At 34.3% G+C, this 16,493-nt stretch overlaps 1 protein-coding gene across 1 annotated transcript in view; it reads left to right on the plus strand.

The window, feature by feature from the left end:
* Window positions 1-16,493, plus strand: part of LOC127506040 (SH3 and multiple ankyrin repeat domains protein 1) — a 47,218-nt gene that overhangs the window by 24,576 nt on the left and 6,149 nt on the right. Inside the window, exons 9-16 of the mRNA XM_051882156.1 lie at window positions 3,524-3,640; window positions 4,232-4,309; window positions 4,545-4,611; window positions 5,671-5,852; window positions 5,942-6,072; window positions 10,183-10,307; window positions 10,490-10,603; window positions 11,540-11,618. Of these exons, the coding sequence (XP_051738116.1) occupies window positions 3,524-3,640; window positions 4,232-4,309; window positions 4,545-4,611; window positions 5,671-5,852; window positions 5,942-6,072; window positions 10,183-10,307; window positions 10,490-10,603; window positions 11,540-11,618 (893 nt within the window). The remainder of the gene's footprint in view (window positions 1-3,523; window positions 3,641-4,231; window positions 4,310-4,544; window positions 4,612-5,670; window positions 5,853-5,941; window positions 6,073-10,182; window positions 10,308-10,489; window positions 10,604-11,539; window positions 11,619-16,493) is intronic.

The following is a 16,493-nucleotide window of genomic DNA, read 5'->3' on the forward strand; positions in this document are numbered from 1 at the left end:
TGAAATTAATTAGGCTTTTGTCAGTTTTTGAAATACTGGAGAAATGCTTCTTGCTATTGTTTGTTGTTGACATGCTTCTGATCAAAATCTACAGTATAAACTCAGTACAGTACAGTAGCAAAGTACTAGTGAATTATCGGCCGCCAAGAAGAGTCGTTTTTGTATACTAAAACTATTAAAAAAATCATTTTTGGTAATTGAAATGTTAACTTGGCAGCTAACTAAGTTAAAGTACAAAAAAGCACCTAGACAATTAAAATAAATTAAAGTTAATTAGGAATATTAAAGGGGTTGTGCCTTGATCTTTTGACATATAAAGTCTTTGTACCATTAAAACATCCTGCAAGTTTCATAGCTTCAAACGTCCTTCTCATTAATAACAAAGCATTTATTTTATCAAGCTCCAAAAACGGCTCGTTTTGATATTGTGGGATCTGTGACATCACACTTGCAAATACATTTGCATATGACCACCTACAGAGCAAGACTTTGATGAATAGTTATGCATCATCACACCATAGGCCCCGCCCATTGGCGTTCAGTCACTTAACAACTGACATTTGCCTACACTGGATGTGAGCATCTAAAAGCAAATAGAAGCCATTATAATCACTGATGATGTCCACACTGGCCTGTAAATGATGGTTTTATATGGATATTGTTTTCAAAACACTTACTCACATGCAATAGCGAGTGGGCATTGATATTGTTTCCTAGGCAATGACATTAACCAATCATAACAGAGGCCGTTTACTGACATTACAATTATTTCAGACAGAGGGTCAGAATGTAGGTTGATATTAATCATTTTTCTGCATATATTTGTGCAAAAATACTTTATTAACATTATGCAGAACCTCAAGGAACATATACAAAAATTAACCCCTTTAAAAAATAGAGAGAGAAATGACATAGGCAAACAACAAAATTACTAAAGCAAACTCAAATTAAAATGAAAACTGAAAATATAAAAATAAGAGCTAATTCAAAACATCTATAATAGTACATGAATAATACTAAAACAACACTGCTGCCGAATGTAGTGTGAAAATATGTTGTGTCAGGTTGTACATACTGTATAATGTAAAATCCTGTGAGAACCTCTGATTTAGCAGATGTTTTTATCCGAAACATCTTCCAGTACTTACTACAGTACAGTTCGTGTCCCCCTGGAGCAACCTGGAGTTAAGTGCTTTGCTTCAAGGCACAACAGTGATAGTTCACTGCTAGCAACCTTCTAGCGCATCATCCCTGAGATATAACCACTACACCACCAATGTCATGAGACTCACAGATGTTTCTATGCAATGTGCACCTGAAATTACATGAATCTCCACCACTCAATCATGGTTAAGCCTTCAACAAATGGAGAACAATGTCTAGGTGCTTTTGAATCAGCTATCAGACACTGTCCATAGTCTTCCCCTGTCTCTCTCTCTTTGTGTCTCTCTCCATAGATCAGACATGAAGAGACGTTTGGAGAGGTTGAAGTTCACAGGTACCCATCTCTCATCTCTCATTTCATTCATCGTCTTCTAATGTCTGTCCTTGCTTGATATTAAACAGAAGGTTCCCTTTTTAATTCTCTCCTCTCTTTTCTGAACCTCTTTGTGCACAAATATACGAATACAGTTTCTTTTCCCCAATTCACAACCACCTACCTGCCAGTTACCCACACACCATGATACGACTCCCACAACACCCTGAGAGCCCAGTGATTATATATATCTCTTGAATTAAGGCAGAGATTTAATTCTGAGCTTCTGGCCCATAAGAAGAAATTGAATGAAGTTCAAACAAACAATATGGGCTTTTTAATGACCAGTACTGAATATCTAGAGAGCAGAGCAGGGTTATTGTGGTAAACTAAAACCATTATATATGTGTATATATATATATATATATATATATATATATATATATAAAAAAATGTTACTTGAAATATAATAAATGTTGACTATAAATATATATATATATATATATATATATATATATACACACACACACACACACACATACATATAAATGTATAACTATAACTTAAAAATGAATAAAAACGAAATAGACGCATATAAAAAAATATTTAAATGATTGTAATGATAATGGAAAATATCAAATTAAAAGGCTAAGTCAAAATAGTAATAAAAACTATAACTTGATGATACTAAAATAACATTGAGGCAGAGTAGTGGATATAATTCAGATCATAGACTGTAAAAAAAGATGGCCGATGCGTCTCCGCTTCCTTCCACTGTACAAAAATGAAGCCAAAATATTCCAGAAATGGTCTTTCCTGATGATGTCATTTGGAGCTCTAGTTTGCACAGTAGTGATCCAGAGGTGGATATCAAAGTCCCGCCCACATTCAGTAGCACAGCTGTCAATCATGATGTTACACCCCTTTTTTATCCGTGACGTAAGGAACGCCGTTTCTGGGTCCAAGCCTCGACTCGTTTCACTTGAGAATGCCGTCTCGACGGCGGTTTATGAGCGCTATTTATTCATATTAAACATTTAACATTTTAAAAAGTTAAACATTTAAAATACTTACAGTCTACACAACCCTCTCCGTGCTCACAGCGTCACAGACATTAATATTTTAATGATTTATAAAAGATGAATCGCTGTCTGTCCATCTGGGATTTTAATATAGAGATAGAGTATTTTTTGGTAGTATTACACCACATCGTGTGTGTATATTAGCACTGTTTGTTGTTTTCTTGTGGTATGAGACCCGGCGTTTGGACCTGGAAGCGCTGCCGCATGACGTCAGACTTAACAACCGAATAGCATCAAATAACTAACTAAAACCAAACTAGATACGTCTGCTTGACGAAAACTACCTGAAATGACAGAAACCATCTTTGGAAAAAAATGATCTGAAGTGAAATTGGATTTTTTAGTTGATTACATGGAGAGGGCAATGCTTTGGCTTCTTTTCAGGATGCGTGTGGCACACTTTATTCATATATTTAGATCTTTTTTTACAAATTATACTCAAGGAGGAACTGCCACGTCTGTTAACTGGCCAAGATTTGTCACTCGCTCTAACATTTACAGTGTCGTGCAAGATTCAGTCGGACCTTCACTTAGACCCCAAAGCACTTGCATTGGCTGAAAGAAGTTGTTTTGTGTATTGTATGCACATTATGATGATAGGAGTTTTAACCATTTAAATGCCAGTTATTGTCTTTTAAATTATACAGGATGCATCACATTAACCTAATTAAGTAATCATATCAAAATGTTAAATTTTTAAGCAGTTCATTTGAGAGTACAATAATAGGTATAACAAGAAGATGCCATATTACTTTCAATAATAAACCACAAAAGGAAGACATCCAACCCTGTTTCTTGAGATGTCCCAGCTTCTAATCTAGCAATGACTGTAACACTATGCTGTCTTTACTACCCTCTTTAGGTTGTTCCTCTAGTTTTTCCCTGTTCTTCAGACTTTTTCCCAATTATAGGTCAGATGTCCTCTTATTTCTTTAACCTCTGTGTTTTGTTCACTCAACTGTAGGCGTGCCAGCATGGATTTGCCCAACACTTAGAACACCTTCTGTTCTATGGTGCAGACACCACTTCCCAGAATGCATCAGGAAACACTGCCCTCCACATATGTGCCCTTTACAACAAGGTAATCAACAATCTGGCAGTAATCCACCATTGCAGACGTGACACTGCTGGTTTTATCTTATTTATCATGGTTTAGTTTAGTGTTATTGTAGTTTTATGTATCTACTTTTCATATTTTGAATAAGCTTTAATTTTTATATTTTCTGTTTATTTTAATTTCAGTTTAATTTTTAGTAATTTTGTTATTTTTTAAAAAATATTACAATTTAGGTTTAATTTATTTTATTTCATTTTAGTTGTTTTATTTTGTTTATATATATTTTTTTTTCAATTAACAAAATGTTTAATTGTTGTTATTAATATTTTGAATTAGCTTTAATTTTTATATTTTGAGTTTATTTTTATTTTATTTTTTTGTAATTTTGTTAGGTGCTTATGTAATTTTTATTTATTTATTTATTTAATAGATTACATTTTAGGCTTAATTTATTTTTATTTCAGTTTTAGTTCATTAGTTGTCAATGCAACATTTCTAATTTCTTCTGAAGTTCTTTATCCAGTATTTATTTTATTTTATTTCAATTAATAACATGTTTAAATGGTTTTAGTTTAGTTTAATGACTAATGATTGACATCTCCTCTGTCCATTCAGGAGAGTTGTGTCCGGGTCCTTCTTTACCGAGGAGCCAATAAGGAGATAAAGAACAAACACGGTCAAACCCCCTTCCAGGTAACTGTGTGTTATCAGTCCTAATCACATGATTTACTATAAATGCATGTGGGGTGTTTCTCCTCTGTACTAAACATTAAAGTTGCGACATTAAAGTCGCAAGTCCCAACATTAAGTGCGCAAATAAACATGTGCAAGCGAATTTTTCTTAGAATGTAGATTGCGATGGTTGTCCTCATATCCTCAAATTAGAGACTGCATTGTTGCAAAGTACATTGAAATGCTGTTTTCACAGGTTGCTGTGATGTCGGGCCATTTTGAACTTGGAGAAATCATCAAAAATCACAATGATGCAGATGTTGGTGAGTGTGCATCTTTATGACAGAAAGAAATGATAAGTATACCATAGCGATCTTCCAAAATTTAGCCTATATGTAGGCTACTCATGGTGTGATTTTGTTTTCTACAACGGTACCTTGTTTTGGTCAAATTCTAAGGCAGAGTTTCATGTATTCTTTACAGAGAAGCCAAAACTCATAATGCATTGTGACAAAGCTCTAATGTTTTTATTACCTTAGAATGATCCATTTCTATCTCATACACCATGGGTCCCCTTACATGTTAAGTCGCCATTTTGCGGCGGCATGTTTCTACAGTAGCCCTAAACGGACAAACACTCTACAGAGCGCGTTTGCTTGTCTGGCTACTCTCTGCCGTCTCAGATGACTACATCTTTGTCCTGTGTTGGCCACCGTAGCTTCTCTATATTGCAATTCGCAACCTCACTGCTAGATGCCGCTAAAATTTACACACTGCACCTTTAAAATGGGCCATTTTACTCAATATTTTTACTCAACTTGTTGTGTATTTTTAATTCATTTTTATTCTTAGAGTATTGCATCATTAGTTTAGGAACCACTGTTATCATTAGCTAAAACTTTTTTTAATTGTTAAATAAAATAACATAAATATTAGATGAAAAACAATAAAAATCTTGAACAAAAATGAGAAATGAATTAACTGATATAAGTTAAAATTACTAAACTAAAATTACTAAAGCTAAAACTTAATTAATTAAGGTTAAATAGAAATTTACAAAAACAAAAAACAAAAGCACATAACAAAATTACTACATTTTAAAATGAAAATATACTATAATAGTATATAATAAAAAACTAAAATAACACTGTTGGGAACATGCTAAAGTCAAGCTCTGTTTGAATTAATTATGAGTTGTTTTGCATGTACTTCATTTTCAGAGTTTCTGTCGATGTACTCTTTCCAAATTGCTTGCTTTTGAAGTTCCTTAGAAGGCAGCTTCCTATGTAGACAGTAGACATCAAGGCAGCTCACTGAGTTTTGGAACAGAGCCCATCTCTATGTAATCTCTTCTTCTTTAATCTTCTATTCTTTCCCATCAGTTCCTTTTTTGGAAACTCCAAAATATGTTCCTCACTTTATGGATGGTATGTTGAATCAACCCATCTCAGCTGGCCTTCAGCATCCTTACCCGCTGCTCCGCGCCAAGAGTGAGAACACAGTGACGACGCTCATGGATCCCGTAGTGATGCCCACCGCTGCTGCCAGCATGCCACCTGCTCAGGTAGCCCTTAACCTCCTGCTGGCCATCAAGGGAACACACGAGCAGAGACATCAGTCGCTAAATCATTCGTTTTCTCTCGTTTCAATCAGACACAACGCAGGGCCTCTTTCGCTTTGAGGAGCTCCAGCAGTCCCCGTGGAGCCCGAACCCGTTCCCCGTCTCGTGGGAGAGAGGGAGGAGAGAAGGAGGAAAAGCAGCAAAAACAGCGAGGGAGGCAGGGGTGAGTATACTGTAGATACATAAAAAATGTCTATGGTGGTTGTTTTTGGCCATTGCAGCAATGATTTTCAAAAGCTGATCCTGTTAAATTCCTGTGAAGAGGTTTTTTTTTTTGGCCAGATTTGGCAGGTTCCCTGGGTTTGTTGGTGCATCTTATTCATCCAACAACACTAAATAAAAGTACACTAAATACAGCTATATATATATATATATATATAATTGAGTCTCAATAAATAATTGAAATGGATCAGTGGGTAATATTATATATAATATAAAATAAATAAATAAATAAATAAAAATAGAAAAAAATAAAATAGATTAAAATTAATTTTAATACAATTATTTTAATTAAAATAATATTTAAAATAAATAAATACAAGTGACAAAAAAAATTAAAAAAAAGATTTAAATAAATAAAATAAAACTGCTAACAGTGCAATACTATAGTGACTAGTGAGTAGAAAAATAATATTTTTCTAATTTAATATTTTCCAAGTAATATTTTACTATTATAGTTTTTATTAATGTTTTGATTTAACTTTAATTTTTATATTTTCTCTTTTCATTTTCATTTAATTTTTTTGTAATTTTGTTGTGTGCTTTTGTCATTTTATTAGTTTTTTTTTTTTTTAATAAAAATATTACTATTTAGGTTTATTTTTTTTTTTATTTCAGTTCAGTTCAGTTTTAGTTTTTATTTATTTCCAGTTAGTAATTTTAGTGCTTCAGCTTAAATGTATTTGTTATTTTTTTTTTTAATTTAGTTTAAGTTTTTCATCTAATATTTTTTTTATTTATTTATTTTTATTCAGATTCTTTTCAGTTAATCAGATTTTGTAATGCTTGACGAGAGTCTTTTTAGTGAAGTTTGATTATAGTTGCTCATTTCTGGAAAAGCTACAGTAAAAAATGTAAACACTAGTAGCGCCGCTAGTTAGTTACTTACCAGCGCTGTGTAAAACTCACTGTAAATCATGACAAACAGCTCAAATCTTTCTGACTGGGAAGAACATTTCAGCTTCAGCCTGTGCCGCAAAATCAATCATCAGCCTCTCAGCAGGCCTGAAGCACACATAACAAGAGTGACTCCTGCTAGGATGAGCTGTTTTTTAAGCCAAGTTCAAAACGATGGAAATGAGAATCACCTTAGGGCATCATAAATTAATAAATGAATTTCCCAGGATGCCTCTGGGTTGTAATTACATTTGTTTTCTCTCAATTTACCCCGTCGTTTGATTTCCATGCTGGTAAACGTCCCTTTGGTGACTAAACAATCTCAGCCTGTCAAGAACTCTTCCGGGTCATATTTCAAACCAAAATCAAAAAAATATATATTTTACTTTAAGCAAATTAAGTCCAGTTTTAATATTTGTTTTACATCACAACATTATATTCATGAGCACATTTTTGCTCCCAGTTTTCTTACTGTAATGTAGGGATTCCCAAACCCACTGAGATTTTAATGTAATATTTAAATAATTCAATAAATTCAATAATTTAACAACATATTTGCATGTTCACTTTTTTATTTTACATTTAATTATTAGCTTTTAATCAACCTTTAGGCCCTTTAATTGGCTTTAATTTATGCTGATTTATGTTTTTTTTTAACAAAACGAAACATGATAATGATGATTTAAAAATAATCACCATTGAGAATAATGGAAATTACAGGAAAAAAAAAAAAATAATAATAATGAAAAAGTAAAACGTCTGGATGCATTACAGTAATGAGAAGGGAAAATGGGCTTAATTGTTATGAAATTTTTAATGGACCTAAAAATAGCTTCATTTTCATTTTTTCCCCCATGTTATTTTAAGCAAATTGTCATTTCTTATTTCTTGCTGAAATGTGACCTGTCCATTTATATTCACCCATAGATTAAGAGCTGAGTTTATAGCATTTGAGATGGTTTCACTCAACATTTGCTGTTCAGTAGTGCATAAACATCACATTTCAAGTGTTAATACATGTTTAAACCCTTACCTCTATCATTGTGTGTGTTTTCTTTTACATGTTAACTGTCAGCATTGATTTCTGTTGGTACCATTACAGAAGCTCTGACTCACTATTTTGCACTGTTAGGCTTCTGGCCAAAGCTCCGCTGCCATACTGAGTTAATTCTTACTCAGTGGGTTAGAAACAAACACTATCTACTGTGTAAAAGAATCAATCATCAGGCTATGGAGTCTGTACAGTAGAACACCTAGAATATATTCAGACTAGACTAGGATACTTTTACATTTGGTCCAGCCAGTCTTGAATATTTGGTTCCATCCTAAAAAAATAATAATCTTTTTGTATGGGGGTTTGGTCCCACGGTGTTCAATAATGGATGAGATCCAAATATTAAGGAGTTCTTACAATCACATTCCTGCACCAAATCCTTGGAAACTTACTCTATAAAATAAAGCCAAGCCAACATTATTCATTGGCTTTAATGCACAAAGTCACCCGCCTACAACAATTTTTATTACTTTGGATAGGATACAACTTTATCCCTGTGTGTTCACATTATTGTGTTCTGTATTCCTCTATCTGTCCAGTGTTGTTTTAGTATTGTTTACTATTGTATTGTTAACTTTTATTTTTATATTTCCAGACTCATTTTAATTTTAGTTTTAGTAGTTTTTGGTAACACTTTACAATAAGGTTCATTAGTCAAACATTAGTTAATGTATTAACTAACATGAACTAACCATGAGCAATACATTTGTTACTGTATTTACTAATCTTCGTTAATGTTAGTTAATGAAAATACAATTGTTCATTGTTTGTTCATGTTAGTTCACGGTGCATTAACTAATGTTAACAAGATTTTAATAATGTATTAGTAAATGTTGAAATTAACATTAACAATGATTAATAAATGCTGTAGAAGTGCAGTTCATTATTAGTTCATGTTAGCTAATGTTAACTAATGAATCTTATTGTAAAGTGTTACCCTTTTATGTTTTTGTCGATTTTATCAGATTAATTAACTATTAATTATATATTATCAATTATATCAGATTCATTTTATTTCATTTTCATTCTTTCAACTGTGTTGGCAAGGTGACATTTTTAATTAGCGTTTAAGTTTTTAAGTTTAAGTTTGTATTTTTGTCATTTTTATTCATTTTTTTATATTTCTATATCCACCTTATTCCTGCGCCCCATGACGCTTTGCGCGAATTATGGGTGTAACTTCCGTTAAGCTGTAAACAGTCAGTGAAAGGCTCGCTCTATGAACACAATAATACGTTTTTTTTTTTAACTGGGTACAATGAGACGACATTATTCTACTCACCCTTCAACAATCGAACATTAAAAGGACATTTAAAAGTGTAAAAGCATCAACAACGTACTTTAAACAAGCCATGAAAAAGCGTGATTCTTTCCACAGCAATAACGGACGGGTAAAATAACTATAGTGATATATATCTGTATTATAATATACGTTGACTTAATAAAAAATGTTCATGAACTTCAGCATTGCGTGATACTATTTCAAAGTGATTTCCATCATTTTTACAGATAATAGGCTGAATTGTATTTACCTGTGAAAACAAACATGGAAAGAGACGTGAGGCTTTGAGGAGAAAAACAAGAGATTCTTCGTGCATTCCAGTGAATTATTAATGGGATATATTGTAAATTATATCGGGAGAACAGACCACAAATGTGCAGTATATGTTGTCCTTTTTTATACTATTACAGCGGTATGCAAAGGGAGAAACATTACTAACGAAAACAGTACTTTAAAACCTTTTAGTGGCCTCAATTTTTGTCATATCAACTTCTAATTTGTAACACAACTGGGTAAGACAATTGGATTTGATTTTCTAGCAATGTTTTAGTTTATTTGCTTTACAGTAAAATTAAATTTCAATAACATTTTTACACTTTCTTTTTTTGAAACTGCTTTCACTTCTGCAATAATCTGCTAAGTTTCTTCTTTAAAAAGAGACTGACCTTAGGTCTGTATTCCAAAGCATTCATGAACTACAACCATTTAAGTTCAGATCCGTGTTGAAAAAGGGAGATGACGGTTAACAAGTTAATAGTTTTAAGATTTAGTTAACAATATCAGAGCTGTTATCTGTCTGTGTATTTGTGTGTCTGTTGTAGAGGGGGCGGAGGTCAGAGGAAAAGGCTCTACAGCGCCGTTCCAGGCCGCGTGTTTGTGGCAACACGCTCTCACTCGGCTCACGGTGAGCGTGAGATCAGCCTCAGCAAAGGAGACAAGGTCAAAGGTCAGATGATCTTTCTCATTATGTCATTCTCTTCAAGTCAATATAAAATAAAATAAAAAATGACAAAATCAATTTTCTAATTGTTGAATATTCAGTTTCAACTGCAAGTTGCGAATGCCAATTAATGTTAACTTTGAATATGTAAGTCTACTAAAGTGATGTTGAACTCTTCTCACTCTCAGTGTTGAGTGTAGGTGAAGGAGGATTCTGGGAAGGCACAGTGAAGGGCCGCACAGGCTGGTTTCCATCTGAATGTGTAGAAGAGGTGCTGCCCCAAAACCAGGAGCAGCACACAGGTAGTGTATACAAACACACACCTGAGCTCTCTTTAATATCTCAATTGTGTCTAGACAACAAAGAGATAAAGTGGAAATAAATTAGACTTTTCTTTGGGGTCTCAACAGGGTCTCAAACATTGCACAGGTTTATAGAGGTGACATAGTCTAGAATGAAAAGATCTCAATATGAGCTCAAACGTTTCTCATCAAATTCTCTCAAGACAAACAGAAGGAGTAGGAGAAACATCTGAGACAAAGTTGAAGCAAAACTGTGAACGCTAGTTCTCCTGTCCTATGAAAAATAAACATCTGAGCAATAATATTCCTCTGCTTACCTATCTAAATTTTGACTTCTGTTGTACTTGAAGTACACAGGCCATATTATGTCCTTTTACAACATCTTGATTTTGTGTTTGAGCTCTACTAGAACAGGTTTTCATGCTAAACACATTATTTTCCTCATATTCTCCATTGTTGCAGCTCCTTTCTTTCCAGTCTGTCAGTAACACTCTGTTTAGTTCCTGTCTCTATAGTTTAGTTCCTGTTCCTTACCATAACCGCACACTACTAACTCAACCAGGCCCCGTCCCTTTATTTTGCATATGCTTTGGGCGGGAATTATTTAAATGAGGAATATTGTGACGTGTTCGTACCCGGAAGAAAACTCAAGACTACAATGTAGGCGTTTCAGGGAGTTCAGAAACAGAGACACTGATATAGAGAGTAACTCCCGCTGGAGTGACTTTGTAACCGTAATCCTAAAACACTCTTTTTTGAGGACGTCCCCAAGAGCTTTTCCCTGTGGTGATTTGCCTACTCACATAATCTTCATGCACGCAGCACACGAATATGCAAAATCACATCAATTTGAATACATCACACTTCCACTCACAGAGATGTACACGCCTACATGTGCTAACAGTCGGAGTGTGTGTGTGTGTGTGTGTGTTTCAGAGAGCCGCAGTGAGAAGGCGAAGAGGAAACTGTTTCGTCATTACACAGTAGGAACGTACGATGGCCTCGAAGTGCCCAGGTGGGAACAGAACAAAATCTGAATTCACTTGTTCCAATGTTAAGAGCAATTGAATATGAATTTTCCTGTTTGAATTAAATAGACATTTATCTGGTTTACTATTATTGTAATATTAAATGTGAATAATATTTAATAATATTATATTTAATATTTTAAAAATTATATTTAAATTAAATAATTTGTTATATATATATATATATATACACACACATATATATATATATATATACAGTCAAACCAAAATGTATTCAGACATTCTGAACATTTCATTCATTAATACAGTTTATTCACTATAGTTAAAAAAATGGTAATAAAATATGACAAGATCTCAGAGTTAAACTGTGTCAGAAAAAATGTATTAATTTAATTATGTCAGATAACACTTCATCAAAACATGGTCAGGTCAAAGTGTCTGAATAATTTTTGGTCCCAAATTTTTATCAGTTTTACTGGTAGTCCACTGTATGAAGAATTTTTGGGTATAATATGTCACAGTTTACTTTATTTTGCTATCCTCACTTACATAAATGAACTATAGTGTCCTGCACACACTAGTAAAAATATATAAAAAATTATATCTAGTGTTTGAATAACTTTTGGTTTGACTATATATAGTTTATGAGGACACTTCCTGTGGTTGGGTTAGTCCACAGAAACTATCATTAACCTGATATATATATATATATATATATATATATATATATATATATATATATATACATACACCATTTAAAATATTTATATAAAATATATATATATATATAACAAATTATTTAATTTAAATATAATTATTTTAAAATATTAAATATAATATTATTAAATATTATTTACATTTAATATTACAATAATAGTAAACCACTTTTTCTGACACGTTTGATCAATTTAATGCATCCTCACTGAATAAGAGTATTAATTTCTTTTTTTCAAAATAAAAATTACTGACCCCAAACTTATATTAGTTAATGTTTCATCATTTCTAATACTGTAGGTACAGTGATCAATCCTTGTTAATATAATATACAAGTTAAAAACTGAACTAAAATCATGTTAAACCTAATGTGGTTTTACTTTGTGTGTGTGTGTGTGTGTGTGTGTGTGTGTGTCTTCATGTATACATGGTTTATGAGGACACAAATGTATAATGACATGGGTATTACAACATTAACATAGTTTATGAGGACACTTCCTGTGGTTGGGTTAGTCCACAGAAACTATCATTAACCTGATATGAAATCTATGCAATGTCCTCACTAATATACTGTAGTGAAACAAACGTGTGTGTGTGTTTGTGTGTGTGTGCAAGTATAAACTAAACTGTAGATGCTGATCCAGTAAAATCTGTTGATGGGTTATTGTCAAATGGATTCACCATAAGAAAGATTAGCGGCTGCTTCCTGTTTTAAACGTTTGCTGGCAGGTGCAAAAAGCGAGTCTCTGCCTCCACTAGACGGGTATGCAAATGTCACAGCCACTTTCAAAAAATTACACAACAATGTTTGGATCTGTGGCTCTCATGTGGAATATTAACACATGCGGTGTGAGCCGCTGCTGTCTCTCTGCTCAGATCTGTCTCTCTCTCTCTCTCGGTGCATCAGCTGAAAAGGGCTGGTTTCCAGTGAATATGTAAAATTGTGTGCATAGTTTGTTATATGCAACTGATTGTGTATGTATGCCTGGGTGTGTGTGTGTGTGCGTGTCCGTGCACATATAAGCTGTCTTGATCATCTGTTGCCATGCAGGCCGTGTGTGATGAATACCAGTATCCGCTCGCATCTCTCTCACCCACTCATCAAAATCCCACAATTTATCTCCAGTACTGTATGAAAGGAATAGCTCACCCAAAAATGAAAAATCTGTCATTATTTACTCACTCTAATGTCGTTCCAAACTGGTACGCTGTTATTTTTTATTTGCCCAAACAGGACAATTTGTGAAGAATCTCAATGCAGCTCTTAGTAACCCAAAGAAATTTTAAGAAAGTTTTTTTAATGTTTTTGAAAAAAATCTCTTTTACTCACCAAGGCTGCATTTATTTGATCAAACAGTAACATTAATATTGTGAAATATTATTATAATTTAAAATAACTGTTTTCTCTTTCAAAATATTGTAAAATATAATTTATTCCTGTGATCAAAGCTGAATTTTCAGCATCATTACTCCAGTCTTCAGTGTCACATGATCCTTCAGAAATCATTCTAATATGATGATTTGCTGCTCAAGAAACATTTCGGGTCCTAATTAAGGTGATGACGAGGACATGAACTGTTGTTGTCGTGCTGCTTAATATTTATCAAGCATTAAAAACGGCCCTTCCTGCATCCAAAACAACTGTGGATGCGAGTCCGAAACGAGGACTGGTGGGACGTTGTCCTGCTCCACTTCAGTCGATGAGTAGAAAATTTTTTTTAGAATGACACAACAGTCATTTATGACACTTCATTCAACAACAACAGCTTGTTCCACACGTCATACGCCATTTCTACGTCATTGCACATGCGCAGTACTTGTCAGTTTCGGTTTTAAGTAAACATAATCAGTCCTCTCACTCGTATTAGAAATGGTTTAAACCACCCCTTACAATCCAAAAGAAATTTTAATCTGATTTAGCCAGTTCATTCCGATTAACGTGGTTACATGTGACTTTTTTATTCCGACTGTGCTAGGGATGTTAACGATTAATCGACAATCAAATAATTGTCAATAATACATTTAATCGTTAAAACTTATCGGTCATCCATTAAGCATGTGTTGCTCAACCGCGAAACGTGAAGCAGAAAAATTAAGCGAGCGTGCCGCAGTTACGTTAGGGACCATTTTACATCTTCATCATGACTAAGTTAGCGTGTGCATTTGCAGCCTTTTGTTTAGTGCAAATGTAAGTTGTAATATTGTGTTTATTTAGTGTAGGCCTAACTATATCTGATTTATCTCATATAGGATGCATTTGGTTAAGAATAAACGCTGCAGTTTCAGCGCATGCAGCTCAAACAGCAATGCACAACTAATAATGACTGTGATTGGGACTGTCATATTATGTAACTTTATAAAGAACAATATTGTAATAAAACATTGTGAATTATTTGGGTTTAGTTGCCGTTTAGTTGTTTCATCGCATTGCTCCAGGAAGAGCGCGTCCACAACATGATTCATTCTGAATAGCACTAAATAGCACTTGTACATTTGCATCATTTTGTGCAGATATAATTTGTAATACTATGTTTATTTTGTATATATCTGATTAATCTCATATACGATGCGTTTCTTTGAGTTAAATAACGCGCTAGCAAAGTGCTCCAGTTTACCGGTGTTCATTCATTCAAATAGCAATGCACGACTAATAATAACTATGATTGGGACTGTCATAACATCAATGAGAACACTATTTTAATAAATCGTTGTGGATTCATAGGGTTTAGTTGAGTTGTTCCAGGAAGAGTGCGTCTACAATAGGAGTACACATTCTGACAAGCACGCATCTGAGGCGGCGTTGGTGACACGTGTTAGTCGTTATAATTGATTATTAAATAAGTAATTTAATAAATGATCAATCACATCAACTCATTTTACAATCCTACTAGCCCTTTATTTAGATTAAAACCCTTCTCATTCATTTGGTGAGGAACATGGCGTTTTGAGCAGCATTTGCACATCTGGTCATGCTGTTGACTATAAGCCACTGCAGTAGACGCATATTGCAGTATTAAGGCTAACGATTAATCAGTTAATTGATTGTTAATTTAAAGACAATCGATCATGGGAATTTGTGTAAATTGACATCCCTAGACTGTGCTATTATGGTCCATGTAAACGCAGCTAGTGAAAAATGCACTACATTCAACAGCATTTGCACTACTTTTATGTTTTTTGGTCTGTTTTTGCCATGCACCATGAAAGTATCTTTTATATTGACTATATTTTATATAGTCAGTATAAAAATCTGTACCATGAATGCAAAGTAAGTCAATTTGGGTGAAAGCATCTGCTAAGTGCATAAATGTAAATATTACATTTCCATCTGTTTCTCATGCAAAAGTGCAATCTTATGACTTCAGGAGGCCACAGTATTTGTCATGTGAGACACTTTGAGATCTCACTATATGCTTTCATTATATGAAAAAGAGCAGCGTGAACGCTCAGCTAAACATCTCCTTTCACGTAACACGACAGAAAGAGAATCAAACAGGTTAGAAACGAGTGCAGGATTTTAGTTTTTGAGTGAACTATTCCTTTAAAGCATGTTTCTCTCCCACACTGGTTTCTTTCGTTCTCTCCCTCCTCTTTTTTCACACAACCCCTCCTCGTTCTGTCTCTCTCTGAATGTCGCAGTGACTGAATGTGAGCTCTGTTAAACCCTCCCTTTCTCTCCCTCCTCCTCTCTCGTTCTTAAGCATGTAGGTTGCTCTGTCTCTCTCTCTCTCTCTCTCTCTCTCTCTCTCTCTCTCTCTCTCCTCCTCTGGCTGTGTGCGCACTGAGAGACGAGGGGCCGGAGAGGAGGAGGAGGACTCAGAGGAGGGGGGGACATGGCAATGGGGGGATACGGAGAGAAAGACCTGTCTCTCCCTCTCTCCCTCTCATCCTCATGGCCCTCGCTCGGTCCCCAGAACCGCAGCGTCTGGTTCATTTACAGGTATCGGCTGCTCCATTCTTTTATTGTCGCTGCGGAGAGAGAGGTAGAGCAGGAGAAAGCGAGAGAGGCAGATGGATGCTCTGAAGAGGTAGCAGACAGACTGTTGAGCAGAATCAATGTTTTCATATACAGTATATATCATCTGTGTGTGTGTGTGTCTGGTCGTTTATCGTAATCAGATCCCTCTTTCGCTGTGTGTATGTGTTTATACGTGTGCATACGAGTCGTGAATGTGGCTGTCATTGTA

Source organism: Ctenopharyngodon idella, chromosome 23 (genome assembly GCF_019924925.1).
Source record: "Ctenopharyngodon idella isolate HZGC_01 chromosome 23, HZGC01, whole genome shotgun sequence".
In the NCBI taxonomy this organism is placed as follows: domain Eukaryota; kingdom Metazoa; phylum Chordata; class Actinopteri; order Cypriniformes; family Xenocyprididae; genus Ctenopharyngodon; species Ctenopharyngodon idella.